Below are 17,701 nucleotides of genomic sequence, written 5' to 3'. Positions count from 1 at the left end.
CAGCTTGATTACTGCCAGATAATATGGGTGAATGCTACATTAAAAATTATTTAAACAAACTCCAGGTATAGCACTAACATCAATAGCATGCTTAACTGGCTAAAAGTTGAAGGATGATTGCTGCACTTCTACTTTATTTTATTATTTATTATTCATATGTCACCAGAAAGGCGACAGAGGCAAGGGAAACACTAATTTGCTTAAACGCACAGTAGTATACAGTGCAAAGAAAACATGGAATTCTTTAATAAATTAACACAGAAATCAATGTTTAAAGGGCAAATAAGGAAACACAATGGAACATCATACTGTAGGATGCTGTGCATATGGGGATTTGTAGTTTTTTCTGGTAAATATACTCATATATACAAACATATGTTAGTTTTATTCATGCAAATTAATTAATCTCTAATATATGTTTTACGTTACCAGATAGCAAGACTATATTGAATAAATATTGATTTTCCATCTGAATCATCAGAATGGTTGAGATTGAAATCTCAACCCTAAATAAATGTTGAATCAGTATTGCAATACCGATGAAAAACGACCATGTATGAGCGTGACATTGGAATAATATTGATTTATAGTTACAGTTGTAGTTATACCGATTATACTTGATTAAGCATTGATTTGTAGTTGACTGGGTAACAACAACAATGTTGAAAAATCTATCTATTTATAGTTGACCAGAAATTACATGATATTGAAAAGTCACTGAATTATAGTTGACTGGGAAACATTATTGAAAAGTCACTGAATTATAGTTAACCGGGAAATATGATTGAAAAGTCATTGAATTATAGTTGACCTGGAAATATGATTGAAAAGTCATTGAATTATAGTTGACCTGGAAATATGATTGAAAAGTCATCTATTTATAGTTGACCGGGAAATTATGTGATATTGAAAAGCCATTGATTTATAGTTGATGGGGAAACATGATTGAAAAGTCCTTGACTTATAGTTGTCTGGGAAACATGATTGAGAGTAGCAGACAGATAGCTGCAGACATTTCTCTCAAAATCTGTCAAACTGTTTGACCCATTACACTGAGCCCCCAAAATGTATTTACATCTTCATTTGAAAGAGTGCATGTTGGACTATGGGCCAGTTTATTCTTTCTGGTGTTTTTCATTTGAGCGTTTCAATGGAATACTGGGAAAGTTTAATTACAACAATAGGACAATCCAAATCCAGATTATGAGGCAATTTCAGTCAACATTTTAGTATGTTATGGACATGTGAATATGGTGCTGAAATTGCCAATATTTTACGTGGACAAATTATTAGGACTTTGCCGGCAGAAACACTTCTCTTGGAAAACTGTACAGTGGTGCCTCTGTCTCCATTCCTCCAGACAAGGGGGAAATAGAAGGGGAAATAACAAAAAGACCAGTGTTTTTGTTCATGAACCAACAAGCAACCTCTCCACTGAATTTTAGCAGCCAGAGGTGTGTGCTGCATTAAAAATACTATCCATTATTATTTTCTCCTTTAATTTCCATAAATCTTTTAATCAACATCAGTCCTGAATCTAACTACCAAAATTTCAACCCTTTTAATGTCAGTTCTTTTACATACCACTGTTTTTATTAATGGAAAAACAAAACATGAATTAATTATTGTATATTAAAAGTGGATTTTTTTTGGCCAATAATTAGCAGCAACATTGATTTTTATTCTTTTTATGCAGTATTCGAATAAAGTATCCAATCCAAGTCTAGTGTCTGTTATTGCTTTTATTATTACCATTACTCTTTCAAGTTTTTACCATCTGATCAATTACCCATCAAAGTTTGCTCCAAAGCAAAAATACAAGAAAACTTTGAACAGAACAAGCTTTATTTTTTTTAAAATATCAAAACTTTAGGATAAAAACGTCAGGAGAGAGTGAGAGAGAATGAGAGAGTGAGTGAGAACCAACAAAGCTAAAATTGTCCACAAAACACAGAAAAAGACATCCATACTGAGGCATAAGGAATTATACACCGTCTGCTTTGGCTTTGAAGTTCTTCAAAGCTTGCTGCATGGTCTGTATAGTTGCCTCGTCCTCTTCTACAGCCTTAGAGCAGATCCTCTGCACTTTGCTGTGCAGATCCTCCATGGACTTCTGTTGAACAGGAACCATATATTATGTCTTATATTATACTTTAATCTATTAGAATAATATACATACAGGTACAGATACAACATGAGCTACTATCAGGCCAGGAATTACTGTTTAGCCAAAAAGTGCCATTTTGATATACTTTCTTTTGCGTAAATCATATAATCAGAACTTTTCTTCATGGTAAGTCAGCAGATTGAGTCTAGGATGGCTACAGTCACATCTAAACCACAGTAATTTTATTTCTCCTTTAAAGTATGCCGAAGATACACATTCTTTCAGATGCAGAGTTAAAAGAAAGTTACCTCTGTAATTGACAAGTGGTTAGCAGCTGTGGTAAACACAGACGCAAGGTTGTTGGCCAGTGTTCGTCTCTCCTCATTGGTCTCCTGCAGCACCAGGTGATACCTGAAGAAGAAACAAAAAAAATCTATCATTCAATCTGACAGAAAATATTATGAATGTTAACAAATTAAGCTTAGATATCAAGGTTGAAACAGTATTTTCAGGGCCGTTAGACATTTTGTAGTGGCCATAGGCTCGAGCAGGTTAAAGTAATCCTTAAGACATAAATTATTCAGGTAAATACATAATAGTCACTCACTGTTGTTGTGCTGCCTTCAGCTGTTGCATAGCCTCGTCGTAACCATAATTAACCTTCTTCTCAAGAACCTTACGATGGTTCTCCACTGACTCCATCTCTTCTGCCCAGTGCTGTTCCTCTCTGGCCTGCTCCTATACAAGCATAAAACAGACAGGAAACTGTTGTTAGTACATGTATTTGGCAGCTGTGCATTTTCTGTATGTCACCAATCAAGTGTGAACTCATTCCTGTTTTTCAGTTTAGAAGACAAATAGTTCAGCGCTGAACTGACACCAAAAGAAATACCATCTTGTCTAACTTTGGTTACATTTGTTCCATGTGTACCATTTAGTGGATGCCAACTTTGCATGTAGTAACGTGGCATTTCTGCCAACATACAGCAGACGGAACTACATGGACTGTACCTGCATGTCCAAATCCAATCGTTCATCCAGCTTGCGAATCTGCTCTCTCAGCTGCTTCAGGTCATTGGACTTATCCAAGATGTTAGAATCCACCTTCAAGACACACACACACACACACACACACACACACACACACACACACACACATACAGTAAATGCCTTTTCTAATAAGAATATGTGATTTAAAAAAAAAAGAGAGATGTACTTCAGTAATATTGTGTGTCAGTGTGGGGAAAAATTAATAGTGCCAACATAATTTGGATACCTGTTCACAAGACTCCTCCAGACTGAGTTTCACGTTGGCTAATCGACTGTTCTCCTCCTCCACATCACTGATCAGCTTTCTCAGGAGCATCTACAGCACAGATCACCATTAGAACACCAAAATCACATAAAAAAACTGAACTGAATTAAGATCAAAATCAACCGATTCAAATTGTTGTGTAAACAGGATCATTAGCTGGAAGGACCTGTTTCTGAGATTTATGCTGAACCATGCTGCCGGGTCCACATTCAAACGGCCTCATCTCAAAATCCTGACCACAGGCGTTCTCTGCAGACAGTGGTATCAGCTTCAGTTTACGTGCCAGCTTGTGGTACTCCGCAAGCTTCAACTCCGCCTGGAATTGAGGGAATTATGAGGACAGGACAGACACGGGAGGGCAAGGAAACGACACAAATCAAAAGGTCAACATGTGTGCCACTGGATGAAAAACATCTGCTTTTATCAATTTATACTGACTACAAGTGGGTAGCAAAAAAACACTGATGTAAAATATTATAGTTTAATTCCAACTATTAAGAAGAATCTCTTATCATGATGAGTATGATACACAATACCTTTTCTTTCACTTTGGCCAGAGCGATCTCTTCATTCCACTTATGCTGTTCAGCGTCTTCAAGAGACTTGCTGAGACTGGAGATGGTCTGTTGGAGCTCCCTCTTCTCTCTGTTGATCCTCTCCACGTCAGCTGGTGTGAACTTCTGGTTCTGTAGCTGTTGTTGCAGTTCATCTCGTTCATGTTTCAGAGACTCCAGATGACTGACTGCAGATGGACAGAGAGGAAAAACATGCTATTGTATAAAGACCCAATAAACCAAATTGTGACAGTCTATTTAAACAGCCAGGTAACCATGTGCCAAAATGAACCTGAATAATGTTTAAAGAACTATGTTGCTCAGTGGGAGCTTTTTTTGGCACTGAATAATTACTGGTTGACAGCAAGAAACTGAATGTTTGCACTCTGCACCGTTAGTAGTTTCAAAAACACTGTAAAGTGTAGATTAGTGATACGTCCTTCCACGTCGTGGCTTCGATGAATGTGTCGAGTAATCTAGGAAGATTTTTGTGAAGCCTGTATAGACATTCTTTGCCAGGATCCAGTGCATCCTGGCAAAGAACTGGCTGACTGAAACGGTTACATTTAACACCTGTATTTACCTGTGGTCTCCAGCTCATCATTCAGTTTTGAAAATTTGTTCTCCTGGTCGGCTTTAAAGGACACCAGGCTGCTTCGATAACTCTGGAGCTTCTTGAGGTCTGCCTGCAGCTTCATCCTATCCATCCTCTTGGTCCCCAGACGGTCCTGTCCAGTAAAAAGAGACAGACGATTATCTGTCTGATAGCTCACACTGAAGAGGTATTGTATTACTGACAGAACTAGGCACAATCGAGTGCACAACCCATTACAGCCCAAAGGCTAAAAATATTTCACCTACAGCTTAACACATTTAGTCATAAATATCTCCATTTCCTTTCCTGCAGTATTTCTTTTGTTTTTGACCATGCTCAGGTTTTCACCCTTTCCACTTAATGCAGTACAATCACTCTCACTGAATATAATTAACGGTAGTTGAAGTATCAAGATTTTAAAATCTAATCTAATCTCTACACATGGGGATACATCAATATAAAAGTCTTCTGACCGTCTGGCTCTCCTTCTCCAGTCGTTCAACCTCATCAGTAAGCATTCTGTGCTTCTCCTCCATCGTGGCCAGTAGGGTTTCATCGACATTGTAAAGCTTCCCTGTGAAGACAAACACGCACGCTTCTTGTCGATTTTTCCAGTATCATTATGTTAATGGAACTCCTTAATTGTTCCTTAAAATTTTAAATATAAATTAAACTAAATGAACAGTATGCTCAAATACACATGGAATCTTTTTCATTATGTGATTATGTTTCAAAGAGAGATACTGTGCTTACTTAGTTTATTGAGGAACGCTTCATCCTCATCATCAAATGTGTCATCACCCTGCATGAACTTGCTGTATGTCTCAGCTGTGAAGTCCAGGAAGAGCTGAAGAACAAAGTGAAAGAGAAGATTTAAAAAATACACACACACACACACACACACACACACACACACACACACACACACACACACACACACACACACACACACACACACACACACACACACACACACACACACACACACACACACACACACACACACACACACACACACACACACACTAATGTTTAGATTTAGACAGAAAACAACAAAATAAGAGTAACTAGACAAAAAATGTTCTATTCTGTTGATGTTGACTCTGGTCAAAAATACAGAGAGAAGATGTACAGTACATCTTCTTGTAAGGTCTCTACATATGCTTTTTTGTGTTTATGCCTCATGATGCTGTATAAAGAAGTCGGAGTACCTTGTTATACTCAGCCCCTTCCTCGATATTGTCACTGTCTTCACAGAAGTCACTGAAGAGGAGCTCCTGCTTACTCAAACTCCAGCTGATCTGAAACAGAGTGTGTTCTTTTTGTTGTATTCTGCGTCCTATGCAAATCAATCAGATGTTAGAAGATAACGCTCCACAGTTGATCCCATTAAAAAGTCTGTTTGCTTCTCACCTTGACGTTGTCAATTAGCCACATGAGAGCACCAAGGGCCTGAGGCCAGGTGTGGGGAGCTCCAACAGAATACATTGAACACTTGGAAAGAACAAATGGATACCTTCACCAGAAACAGGCAGAAAAATAAAGACAGCGACAGTCAGCAATGTTTCTTAAAACTGTGGAAGAGGAGCAAACATGAACACAACAAATGGGAAATTACTCACATGTACAGATTTGCTGAACAATGATTGTTATATGCTGTAGCCTTACTTAAAGAAAGTCTCTCATTTTGTATTTTCTGTGACCTTTATTTTTATATTTTTGTTTTTGATGAATGTTTTGTGCATTGTTGAATCTAGGCCCATCCCAGATTTTCAAAGAAATACTAATAATACTAAACAATTGCATTTTACCTAAGGGCTCTCAGGATAGCTGGAACCTCCTCCTCAACTTTTGAGTTCGGCATCTCAAAGGTTGGGTCTAACAGGCGGTAGATGAACTCAAACATCTTCACAAACTCCTTGGTAGAGGGAGACTGGAGGGTCTTGGCTGACAAAGTGCCTGGGTAACCCTGCTCTGTCAAGAACTAGAAAGAGAGAATATCAGGCTTCACAGTACGATGATTCCCACTCATATTGATAAACACCTCTGCTACAGTTTCGCTGCAAATGGTACAAAAAAATATTCAGCTTTAATGCCATGTCACACGCAAGTAGATATCAGCGGTAAAATGTATAACTGAAAGCCCCTCAGACATTTGTGTGGTAAATGTGTCCATCACACAAACACAGACAAAGGGGTGTTGCAGTAGTACGCAGCAGTTCAACGAAATGAGGTGTATGTTGCTGTCTACCACAGTGACTTTTTGGATACAACCACTATGTGGCATTAAAGTCAAAGATCTTCAAATCCCATTCAGTATGTTTGATGTATTGTAGATAAAGAGCATTGTGATGTTAAACCAGACAAACCTTTCTGTGTGTCTAAAAATGACATATAAATAAAGTGTGTGTTACCTCATGCAGTTGTCTGATGCATTGCTGAACATAGGATTTATCATGCAGAGGTCTGGCGTCTTTGATCTTCTCAGTTCCTCCGAACCCTGACATCATGCTGTTGCGAGGCATGCTGGCTCCACTAGTCCTGCAGTCAAACAAACTCCTTTCAGTACCTTTTACCACACCTCTGAAGCAAGAAACTAAACACTCAGTCAGCTGAGGTTTTCCCAGAGGTATTATTCTCTCTGGGGTCATATTCACAGGCGACTTGTATACAGAAGTTCTCTGCACAAGGTAAAGACTGCACGTTTCATTATTTTACTTCATCTTACTACTACTGTCATTAATCAGTTAGAGCCCAACTGATTAATGAGCATGCCAATAGTAGATAAATTGGTATTGGTGTTTATAACAGCTGATAAATGACAATTAAAAAGAAACTGAGAGATGCAAGAGGATTTATACCATGTTGTTATGAATGTTGTCACTGCATAGTTTGTCCACCGGAGCTATGCAACTCCCGTGTTGGCCACATGTGTGGAACACCACAAAACAGCAGCTGAACTTTTGCTCAAAGTATTATTGTAACAGCCCTATGGCCTCTGAGAGGGTGTGTGTGTGTGTCTGTTGTAGAGTGTACTTCCTGGTGGAGTTGAGCTGAGACCATCAGGGAAATGGGAGGCTGCTGGCCACTGTCCCCAGACTGTATAAAACCCGCCCCTTCGTGATTGTTGGGGCTTCTCCCTCATCACCAGCACCACTCTGTGTTGCTTTGTTGTCTCTTTGTATGTCTAGTTAGCCTGGCACTATGTTTTACCAGTTACCTTTGTTAAATTTTAAATTATTCTTTACTTTGCTTGAATTAGATTACTTTTGTAACTAAAACCCCTTACTTCTAGTAACCCTGGCATGTTGTTTCCTCTATTTGCTGAACAGTGTATTGTCATTTTGTACTTTTCTGAAATATTATTAACATACCGGGCACCAAAGAAGCTGGTCCGCCTTTCAGAGGTCCCAGACTGCGGTTTGGGTATGTTCAGCTTCCCAAAAGAAGGCTGTTTACTGTAAAGAGACATAACTGTGAACAAATGCATGTTTCACTTGCTGACTCATATTTGAGCAAGCTCCCACTAATCCATTTTTCATCTTTCTTCACCGGCTCATCGAACAGTGCATAATTGCTGTGTTGTTATACCCACCACAATAACTATGTCAGAAAGTATTACATTTCTTTATAAGAAAGATACTTTAAACCAACCTCTGGGGTGTTGTATACGCCACGCTCATCCTGTTGCTGTCCTGCAACCGCATAGGCAGCTCCGATGGTCTGCCTGTTACTCGACTCATCCTTCCACTAAACACAAGTTATTACAAAAAAAGAAACAGACGTCGTTCATGAATGTTATTCTATTGTTTCAAGACCAAAATACATAAATCGGTAACGTTATATAATAAGCTACATTTCTAAATGAATGCGGTGGATATGGTCAAAGCTAACTTAGCGAACGTCCTTTCAAGTCCGTCAGAATCTCAGTGTAATGTCATTTACTCGTTTAGTGACCCAACTAAACAAAGCTCAACGCAGAATTGATCGTTTTCAAACTAAATCGTTGTAAGGTGACACACAGCTGACTCAATTATAACGGTAAGTAAGCTAGCATTAGCTAAATGTGGCTAACAGAAATACACAATAACGGCGGCTGGCTGGCAACGCCTTCGCCAAGTTCCCAAAACAACTTGTTTGTCAGAATGCTGTTTCACGGTCATTTACATCATTTAAATATCAAATACGTGATTTTATAGCGAGTTTAAGACGTACCGCTCCATAGTTCGGAGGTTAAAAGCGAGAGCTAATGTTTACAAGATGAACCGAGTAGTCCCGCCAAATGTATACAAACTTCAAACTGTAACGTCACCAGAGTACGGAGAGCGATTTGGTCCAAGAAGGCTTGAAGAGCTCTCTATAAAAAAATACGACAAACGTGAGGGAAAGATAAGCTGCATTACATCATGTCTTGGTGATGTCTTGTAACTACAACACATGACAAATGTTATGGGTAATCTTTCTTTATGGTATGTGTTTCTGAAAGGAAGAAAAAAAGAATTTCAGCCTACATTTTGGAGTTAAAAATATCAAATATCAAAATCCATATGGGTCTTAAAAATCCCATATAATGTTTTGATGTGTGTATACACACGCACATTTATGTTCTCAGTCTTCTAGTTGTTTTTACATGTCTATCTGAAGTACATTGTATTGCAATTTTGTACTTTTTAAATATTGAAATATTGTTAACATACCGGACAACAAAGAAGCTGGTCCGCCTTTCAAATGTATCAGTATTTCTTATTGTACAACCTATGACTATAATAGTCCTGAATGTGTCGGCAGATCTGTCACCAACACTGTCTTATGTACTAAATGCAGCTAGTATAAAAAAGAAAAAAGCACAATGAAACAACATAAACAGTCATTGATTTTCGCTCTTCTTCAGCGGTGTCATCTGATTCTCCGCAATTCTTCACAATTTGTTGAAAAAAAAAAAAGTCGTATATTCAAATATTTTAGAAACAATTAACTCACATTATGACCATACTTAGATTTCAAAAGAAAGAAAACTAATGTACATAAATACTAATAAAATGGTGGTTTGTTGTCATTTTGTAGGCTCTCCCCCTCATGTGCAAATGATCAACCCTCTATGTCTTTTCAAGCCTGTCTGTGCTTTAGCAGTCTCCAGGTCATTTACTTTTCTTCACTTGCAAAATGAAAAGATCAGATTAACACTTTCAGCAGACAAGTGACAAAGAGAAGTAGAAAATTTATTGCAGTATTTGTTCCACCGAAAGGGTATGAATCCCCTTTCCTCTTATTACTAGGGTGACCTAATACAACAAAATCTACATTTACAAAATATCCTCCTGCAATAGGCCACATATACTGCATGCGTAGTTCGAAATAGAATAAATTATATCCAGAGGACTCTGCCATTGTACAGCATGGACAAATAAAAGTGAACAAAAATAAAAATTCTTATTTTTTTCTTTTTTCTTCTTTTTCCTTCAAATATCTAAAAGCTAAAAGGAAAAACCATCAGGGTGCTAGTAGTATAATAAACTCCAAAAACACTTTAATAAGAACATCAAAAAGACTAATTTCCAACATTCACTTAAGGTTTTATTCTTTTTTTTTTACAGCTTTTTTGTCTTCAGATATAAACATTTTACTTTTTTGTTGTTAAACTATGATACAGTGGGAGTAGAAATGAGCGACTAGAATCTGCTGCACAACAGCGAAGGAGCTCCCACAACAATGTTGACAAAACATTTCCCTCCAGGTCTCTTTTCTGATAAGCCTTTTTAAGGGATAATTTGGGTGAATTATTCCTTTAATGCCTTCTGGATTCTATCCTCTGCACTTGTACACAAACAAAACATGAGCAGTCCCTCTAATATAATAAGTCTTATGTTTTGTGTCATTTTCATTTTTGCAAGAATAGCTCATGTAAAAGTATGTAGTGTCAAATATTCTTGCTCTCTTGTGTTTTCTTACAAAAATGAGGAAGGAGGAGGAGGGTAGGAATCCAGTGAAGTTTGGCTGTGTCGTTGGAGGTGGCAGGTTGAGGAGGAGGAGCAGGAGCAGGGAAGAGGAGGATTTTGATAAAGTAGAAATGGAGCAAGGGGACCAAAAAAAAAAAAAAGGAAAGAAAAAAAAAAGAAAAAAAACCAAAACACCACACGGGAGCCATTAGCTAGCCCCTCCTTCCCGCGCTGCATATAGTGAGCGTAAAGTCTGTACTACTTTGTTGCTCAGTTTGTGGTTGCTGGTCAAGGCAATCTTCTTGTAAATGATGTCCGACTCCTTAATAGTGTCCACCCAAGGCACCTGTTTGCGGCCATCACGTTTCTTGGCCTCTGCCCAGGGCCCCGAGTAGGAGCCAGCCATCCAGTGGATGCTGTATCCATTGGAGGTCTTCTGGATGACTCGGGCTATCTGCGGCCGGTCCTTGTATTTGGGGCAGCAGAGGGCGATCACATCCATAGACTCCACTGTCTCACTCATACGGCCAGGGTCCGAGGAGTCACCTGCTCGCCTTGACCTTCGAGAGGACTGCGGAGAGCACAGGAGAAATATGGTTGCACTATTTTCTGCCACATTTTTCAATTGTATTTTACAAATAGTGTATCCATCTATCCATCTCACCCCTGGGGTCCTTTCGTCGCCATCACTATCATCGTCATCCGTCTCTGGTCCTGCCTGATTGCGCGGACTGGGTCCTGACAAGGGGCCGGAGCCTCCCAGTAGGGCGTTTATGGCTTTGTTTCTGATGTTAGCGCTGGCAGATGCTTCTCCCTCCTCATCCTCCTCGTCTGGGTCCAGATGTTCCATCAGAACCTTGAACTGTGCGCAGTGAAAAGACAAGAAACTAACTGTCAGACACAAGTTTCACACTCTGCAGTTAAACATTGACCTCTAAGAACCAAATGTGACAGAACAGAGCTGGGGTAACTATGCAAACTAAGTGGTACTGAATGACTTGAAGGGTAACACACATCCCCACAGATGTCAGAAAAATAAAAAGTCATATAAAGTGGCACTAGAAGTATGGCAAGCGGCCATGCTCTTCAGACAAATGTAACTGAAATGACAGCTCTTAGAAGGAAACTGGTTTTGGCAAACCAGACAGGGATTCAGAAATTGCCTTTCAAGACAGCTGTGGCAGCCAGGTCAGGCCATGCTGCCGATTATCTGCTCCTTACTTGTGTGAGGGTAAGATTCAAGGATGCTTTAAAAAGGTGCACTCGGTCAGAGAACGGAGTGTAACGTTTTCTGGTATAACTAATAACTATTTGGATGACGGCTGGACTAATAAGCGGGCAATGGCGTTAAGATACTGCCCCATCAAGCCAGTAGGGCCAGCCACAGCAGTTCGGCCTAAGTAGACACAAGTTAGAGTCCAGCCTTAGGAGTTAAAGGCAGCTTAATGGTAAATTATTCTGCATATAATTAGAAATCACTTTTTTATTTAAATACGGATGTAAGTAACTGGTAAGAGGAAAGACAATAATACAACCCAAAACAACTTAACTTACAATCAGTGATGTACATTAAACACTGGAAATTAACCCGATTCAGATCCAGCTTCATTACTTACATCTAGGTACTGTCTGACTATCCGCCTCTTGACATCGTTTGTCAGTGTGGCGTGAGCCATGTTGTTGGAGATGAAGTCGATGGTTTGTCGTGGGTGGAAGTGAACGTTGTTTTTTCTGTTCACTGCCTTATCGTACACCTTGGCTGACTCTGTTGGAGAGTACTTCTGAATTTTACTGTTGGAAGACAAAAAATATTTCAAGTTACAGAGGTCATGGGATTACCGGCGCGGCTGAAGGTCTGAACTGGTTAAAATAATCCACACTGAAAACTTCATGTGTATTTGTTAAGATAGCTGTATAGAAATACCTGTCAGAGAATCCATATTGGTTCTTCAGATGCTGTTTGAGCACCAGTAGCAACAGGATGCCCTGAACAGCATTAGCGAAGTCCAAGAGACCTGTGGGACTGTCTGGGAGGAGCCTCATTACTTTGTCTACATCCTCCAAATCCAGATCCTCCAGATCGGTCTCTGACTCTGAGCTGTCTGCAACAGGTTTTCTGGCTTTTTTAGGCCGCCGTACCACATCGTCATCACTGTTGCTGTCATCTTCCTCATCACTCCTCAGAGAATCGCAGTTCATCTTTTGCTCTTCATCTTCCCCATCTGACATGTTCTTCCACTCCTTCTTTACCTTCTCCTTACGCCTAGGCTCTTTTAGCAGAAGCTAGAAGGGAGAAATTGATTTTTAAAAAATCCATATTAATTCTTATTAAAGAAAAACATCTACCCTCTTAAGCATTTTACATGCAGGCTACTTGCAAAAGAAAAAAAAAAATGCTGTCCTACCTCTTTGAAGGTTTGCAACAAGTTGCTGCCAGAAACAGACAGGGTGATGTCTATGTGGTGCATGATGAAGAGAGGCTCCTCCTGGCTCTGGTAGGGGAAACAGGCCAGGTTATCTGCTATAAACAGCAGCATGTTTACTTCCGTCTTCTGCAGGAAGAAAGAAAAGAAGGGAAGAGCATGATCGAGAGCCAGTGACTGGAACAAACTCTCACTGCAGTGTTCGCCTATTAGAATTTAAACTATTTATACATGGTCAAAAATATCCTAGTCTTGGTGAAAAAACGGGATCCAATATATTTCCATGTTTGTTGTCTCTTTATACACTGAAATTATAAATGCAACTCTTTTGTTTTTGCCCAAATTCATCCTGAGCTGAACTCAAAGATCTAAGACGTTCTCGATGTACACAAAAGGCCTATTTCTCTCAAATATTGTTCACAAATCTGTCAAAATCTGTGTTAGTGAGCACTTCTCCTTTGCAGAGATAATCCATCCACCTCACAGGTGTGGCATATCAAGATGCTGATCAGACAGCATGTATATTGCACAGGTTTACCTTAGGCTGGCCACAATAAAAGATCTATGAGTTCAGCTCATGATGAATGAGGGTAAAAACAACTGGTTTTTATTATCTTGTTCAGTGTAAAAAGTACTGATTTAAAATCAATTCTGGTGTCTCTATGCCTAAGAGTCATAAAATCTTTTATTACACTTCTTGCCAAGACACACTGCTGACAAATGTGTTGAAGAAAAAAAAAAAAAACCCACACACACAAAAAAGGCTAAAGTTAAAGAGGAAATCCCCATTCACACTGAGCAGTGCCAAGATGTGTGAAGTACGCACAGCACTGTCATCAAAGAGGTTCAGCAGCGAGATGAGGAAAGCCCTCCGATGTTGCCGGTTCCCCCGGATCATAGTGAAGAGGTGGGAGCAGAGTGCTGAGTGCGTCTCGTCCTGCCTGAAACCTCTTATGATGGTCTTACGAGACGATTCGATGGCCTGCTGCAAATTGTACGACATCTTCATCCCAGCAACTGCCTTCATCTGTGAAAGAATATGTCAAAAGAGAAGTGTTACAAACACAGCATTTCAGGCAACTGTTGCGGTGCTGCTGCCATGTGTGTGTGCCAACAAAACACTGAGACTAAAATTCATGTCGCAGTATTTCTCCAGCACTACTGAAGTTCCATCTACATTAAAATTTGTACGTAGAGTCTGACTGTGATGCATTAACATGAGTAATCCTGGTGTTGGTCTAATGGCCATCGATGGAGGAATATTTTATATTATATTCTACCACAAACTACTGCATTCAGTGAAGCAGCTTTCAAACATTTTTGCCTTTATTATATGATAATGGCATGGCTACACTCTGAGATGAGCAATTAATATATTTAGTATATCTTAAAATCACATCCATTTAAAGGGTCTTGCACATTTCATCTTTAGATGTTGCTGGATGATTGAGTCCAGTGATTCTGTTCTGAAGATTATTAGAGGAGCCCCGAATGGCTAAGTCTGAAATCCTAATGCAGGTAAAACCAGCTTAAGTCATCAAGCACAATCATTTTTGAAACTTGACAACACCAACTCACGTGGATGAATCCTGTGTACTTCTTGTCAATCTCCACCAGCTGCTGGTCAGCTTTGTTCCTCATGCTGGGCTCTGGGTCCGTTCCCATTGCAATGAGGTAGGGTACACACTGCACAGGTGGGACAAAAAGATCTCACATTCACATGTTCTGTATTTATAGCCCTGATTATCAAATAGAAATGTTACTACAGCACATTAAATAATGGATCGTGGTTATTTTTAGGCTTTAGGATGCTTACACACATCACTGGCAGTGTAGATGTGATGATCAAATAGAAAAATTAATTGTTCAATATTTATATCATATTGATATATCATCTAAATGTACAACAACAATCCTATGACATGGTGTGTTATTAGAATAGGAATCTATAATCTATCAGTTACTGGAGGTGGGGTGGTTTGACAGCTCACCTGTACAGGATGGATGAGACCCTGGTTGAGTGTGAGAGCTATGACGTTGAGAGCAAAGTGCCGTACGCTGGACTGGGTGTGGAAGAACGCCTCCAACACCTGCTTTAGATAAAGCTGCATAATGGAGCTGCTCATCCCTGAAGAGATGTCTCCCATCTCCTTCAGATCCTCCTGTTTGGACAGTTTCTTCCCTGCACAAAATATGATGTGTTGATTATCCATTCAACTATAATATATATTTATTGAGCTGATGTAACATAATGATGTATTTTTGCCGCACCAACCTAAACAAATTAATAATCACTGCATTGTTGAATGCACAGTGATTAGACTGTCTTCCATCAGAGGATTTAACACTGGAGTTCAGAATCAAAACGCTGTTTAACTACAGCAACAACCAAAGCTTCACTTACATTCTCTGTCTGCTTCCTGCATCCGCGTGTCCTCCTCCTGAAGGTACGTCTGGAGGTTTTTAAGGATCTGGATTTTGAGGTTGATGGAGGAGGAGCTGTCAGCCAGGATGCCATTGTACAAGGACTTCACCTCCGGCATAAACATCTGGCTAGGATGCATGATCACAAGGAAGCCTGAGGGAACAGAATAAGAAACGGCAGAGACACATAAACAATACAGAATCCATCTACCTTATCTCCGCGAGCTGGGTCAAGAAAATTGGTGACAAATCAGCCTGTGGCACATTGCTGGCCTTAGTACTGCTGTCCTGCAAGTTGTTAACATGACGCTGAAGGCCAGTGACTCAGCAACACATCCCATACAGTCAGTCTTTCTAACCACTCAGTGGCTAACATTTTTGCACACAATAAATATGGTGATCTTGACATTGGTACAGCCTAATGACATTTAAAAATTGTGTTCTTGCCTAAGCCGATGATGGCTTTGGTCTTGACCTCTTCATCCTCATGTTTGGTGAAGTATATCAGCAGCTCGAGAACTTTCTCCTTGATAACAACCTGTGCATAAAGACATGTAGTTGTGACACAGTTGATTTGTTATACCGGCAGTAAAGTCAGTGGAGCAGTGGCTTTGGTTTTACATCTAATCACGTACTTCAGCTGCAGCAAGATTTTTCTTTCTGCGCCCAAAAACTTAATAATTGGACTTAAAGTAGCTATCCACAGCTTTCATCTTATAGGTTTCGATATTATTAAACATCAACTGCAACCCTACCTTGTTGGTGCCCTTGAACTCCTCCAGATCAAAATCAAAGTGTCGGGCCAGGGCACCCACTGTGAAGAGCGATCGCAGCAGGAAAGGCTTGTTTGCGACCAACGTCGTGCTGTTAGGATCCTCATGATGCTGTATCTTCAGCTTGTTAAGTGCACCTGGGGGAAAAAAAAGAAGAGGGAAGTTATTTCTAAGTAAACCTAGATTATTGGTGTCCTTTTCTTGCCTTTTGCTGTTTGGACAGTTATACTTTATTGTCTGGTGGTGAAGGTGACAATTCGAAGCTCAACGCTACAGACTTCTGTTTTCCTCGCCAAAACAGTGCAAACAAGATCAAAGTTGCTAACTGTATATCTCACCATAGAATCTGTTGAAACAAGCCCAGACAAACTTGTAGTTGTGCGTGACTTTGTTGACAACAGCCCCAAGACAGCTCACACAGTGCTGGACCACCTAGAGAGGAGTAGGAAGACCATCATGTCATCTGTGTAACAACACGGATTGAGCTTTATGTGCACAGAGAAACCCTGGTTCCACAGACGTGTACCCTGTACACATTTCTAAAAAGCCACTGCCACGCACCGTCATGCCGTATTTGATGATGAGCTTCATAAGGTCTTCTTCGATGGTGGCAAGGAAGGTCTCACTGGGGTGCTCCATCAGTGGTACTACAAGCTCCAAGATCTTTGCCACATTACAGATGACCATGAAGTCATTGGCAGTCTGTAGGGGAAACAATGCAAAAGTAAGTCTTTATTATGCTAATCTGTCCAAGCTGATGTAAAGGACAATCAAGTGTGCAATAAGAATAACTTATTTTCTTAATAATTATGTAATAACTAAATGGATTTAGTAAATACAACTTACATTACACTTTGTGGTTAGGTAGGGTTGCATGGTCATGGCATGTTTGACCATGAGCTGGGCCCTGATCTTGCTGAACAAGTACAAGGTGGTGATACACGCCACTAGCCGTGTTGAGTTCACACCCTTGTTCTCTACAGAGGAAAAAAAAAAAATACATGGAAAAATGTTACTTCTGAAGTTAACAGATGTTTTTTGCACCAAGCGCTGACTATGTGTTTCAATTCTATGAAACTTAATATAGAAGACTGGTTAACTTAACCAGAAGTATAGGAAGTGGTTTAAAAGGAAATCAACTGTTGCATTATGGCACAGTTTCAGTTGTTGTTAAATGCTAAACTTGCATACCTGCGAGAGACTCCTCGTATTTGAGGATGTGCTCTACCAGATTGTCAACTAGCTGAACACAGGCCTTTTTGGCCGGCTTATACGATGCATCCTCTTCAGACTTGAGAAGCTGAAGCAAGAGAGACAATATTGATTTTTAAAAAAAGGTTTTAAACATTGACATAATCCCCACAAGATGAAGCTGCAACACAAAAGCAAACTTACATTCTGAAGAAGCTGCTCAAACCAGTCATAGCCGGTGTCTCGACACGCTGCAACCTGAGGAAGAAATAAGTATATTAAAAATACAAAACTTCACCATTAGACATAAATTATACAAGGTGAGGTTGATGGGATGTGAGGTTAATACATTTTATTACTAGACACTACAAACGGTAGTCAGT

General features: G+C 39.7%; 2 protein-coding genes across 5 annotated transcripts in view; both read right to left on the bottom strand.

Moving 5' to 3' along the window:
• Positions 1-1,874: 1,874 nt before the first annotated feature.
• Positions 1,875-8,794, bottom strand: ndc80 (NDC80 kinetochore complex component). The gene is made up of 17 exons (XM_038702698.1): positions 8,787-8,794; positions 8,226-8,321; positions 7,946-8,029; positions 6,986-7,112; positions 6,383-6,555; positions 5,985-6,087; positions 5,783-5,872; positions 5,325-5,418; positions 5,045-5,145; positions 4,560-4,704; positions 3,959-4,164; positions 3,589-3,738; positions 3,384-3,473; positions 3,119-3,211; positions 2,715-2,845; positions 2,416-2,518; positions 1,875-2,113 (listed from the first exon to the last, which is right to left on the bottom strand). The coding sequence occupies exons 1-17, from the start codon at positions 8,792-8,794 to the stop codon at positions 1,985-1,987; spliced, it is 1,923 nt and encodes a 640-aa protein (XP_038558626.1). The 3' UTR covers positions 1,875-1,984.
• Positions 8,795-9,769: 975 nt separating this feature from the next.
• nipbla (NIPBL cohesin loading factor a) overlaps positions 9,770-17,701 on the bottom strand; it is a 35,633-nt gene continuing 27,701 nt past the window's right edge. For 3 of the 4 annotated variants that reach the window (XM_038702696.1, XM_038702697.1, XM_038702694.1), the window contains exons 34-49: positions 17,523-17,576; positions 17,319-17,427; positions 16,974-17,104; positions 16,689-16,829; positions 16,466-16,559; positions 16,110-16,264; positions 15,802-15,892; positions 15,335-15,508; positions 14,922-15,112; positions 14,509-14,616; positions 13,757-13,957; positions 12,913-13,059; positions 12,432-12,790; positions 12,124-12,298; positions 11,172-11,369; positions 10,716-11,078 (exon numbers count right to left, since the gene is read on the bottom strand). In XM_038702696.1, the coding sequence (XP_038558624.1) occupies positions 10,716-11,078; positions 11,172-11,369; positions 12,124-12,298; positions 12,432-12,790; positions 12,913-13,059; positions 13,757-13,957; positions 14,509-14,616; positions 14,922-15,112; positions 15,335-15,508; positions 15,802-15,892; positions 16,110-16,264; positions 16,466-16,559; positions 16,689-16,829; positions 16,974-17,104; positions 17,319-17,427; positions 17,523-17,576 (2,691 nt within the window). Of the gene's footprint in view, positions 11,079-11,171; positions 11,370-12,123; positions 12,299-12,431; positions 12,791-12,912; positions 13,060-13,756; positions 13,958-14,508; positions 14,617-14,921; positions 15,113-15,334; positions 15,509-15,801; positions 15,893-16,109; positions 16,265-16,465; positions 16,560-16,688; positions 16,830-16,973; positions 17,105-17,318; positions 17,428-17,522; positions 17,577-17,701 lie in introns of all 4 variants that reach the window. The other variant, XM_038702695.1, reaches the window with a different exon arrangement.

Source organism: Micropterus salmoides, unplaced genomic scaffold (assembly GCF_014851395.1).
Source record: "Micropterus salmoides isolate LMB-PRFRI ecotype aquatic unplaced genomic scaffold, ASM1485139v1 Ms_hic_scaffold_7, whole genome shotgun sequence".
Taxonomy (NCBI): Eukaryota; Metazoa; Chordata; class Actinopteri; order Centrarchiformes; family Centrarchidae; genus Micropterus; species Micropterus salmoides.
This window is presented reverse-complemented; position numbering and strand designations above follow the sequence as displayed.

Coding starts and splice junctions, on each gene's coding strand:
- ndc80 (XM_038702698.1), bottom strand. Junction 6,556..6,985: donor GCATCAGACAACTGCATGAG/GTAACACACACT, acceptor CTCTCTTTCTAG/TTCTTGACAGAGCAGGGTTA. Junction 3,474..3,588: donor AGCATAAATCTCAGAAACAG/GTCCTTCCAGCT, acceptor TCTGTGCTGTAG/ATGCTCCTGAGAAAGCTGAT.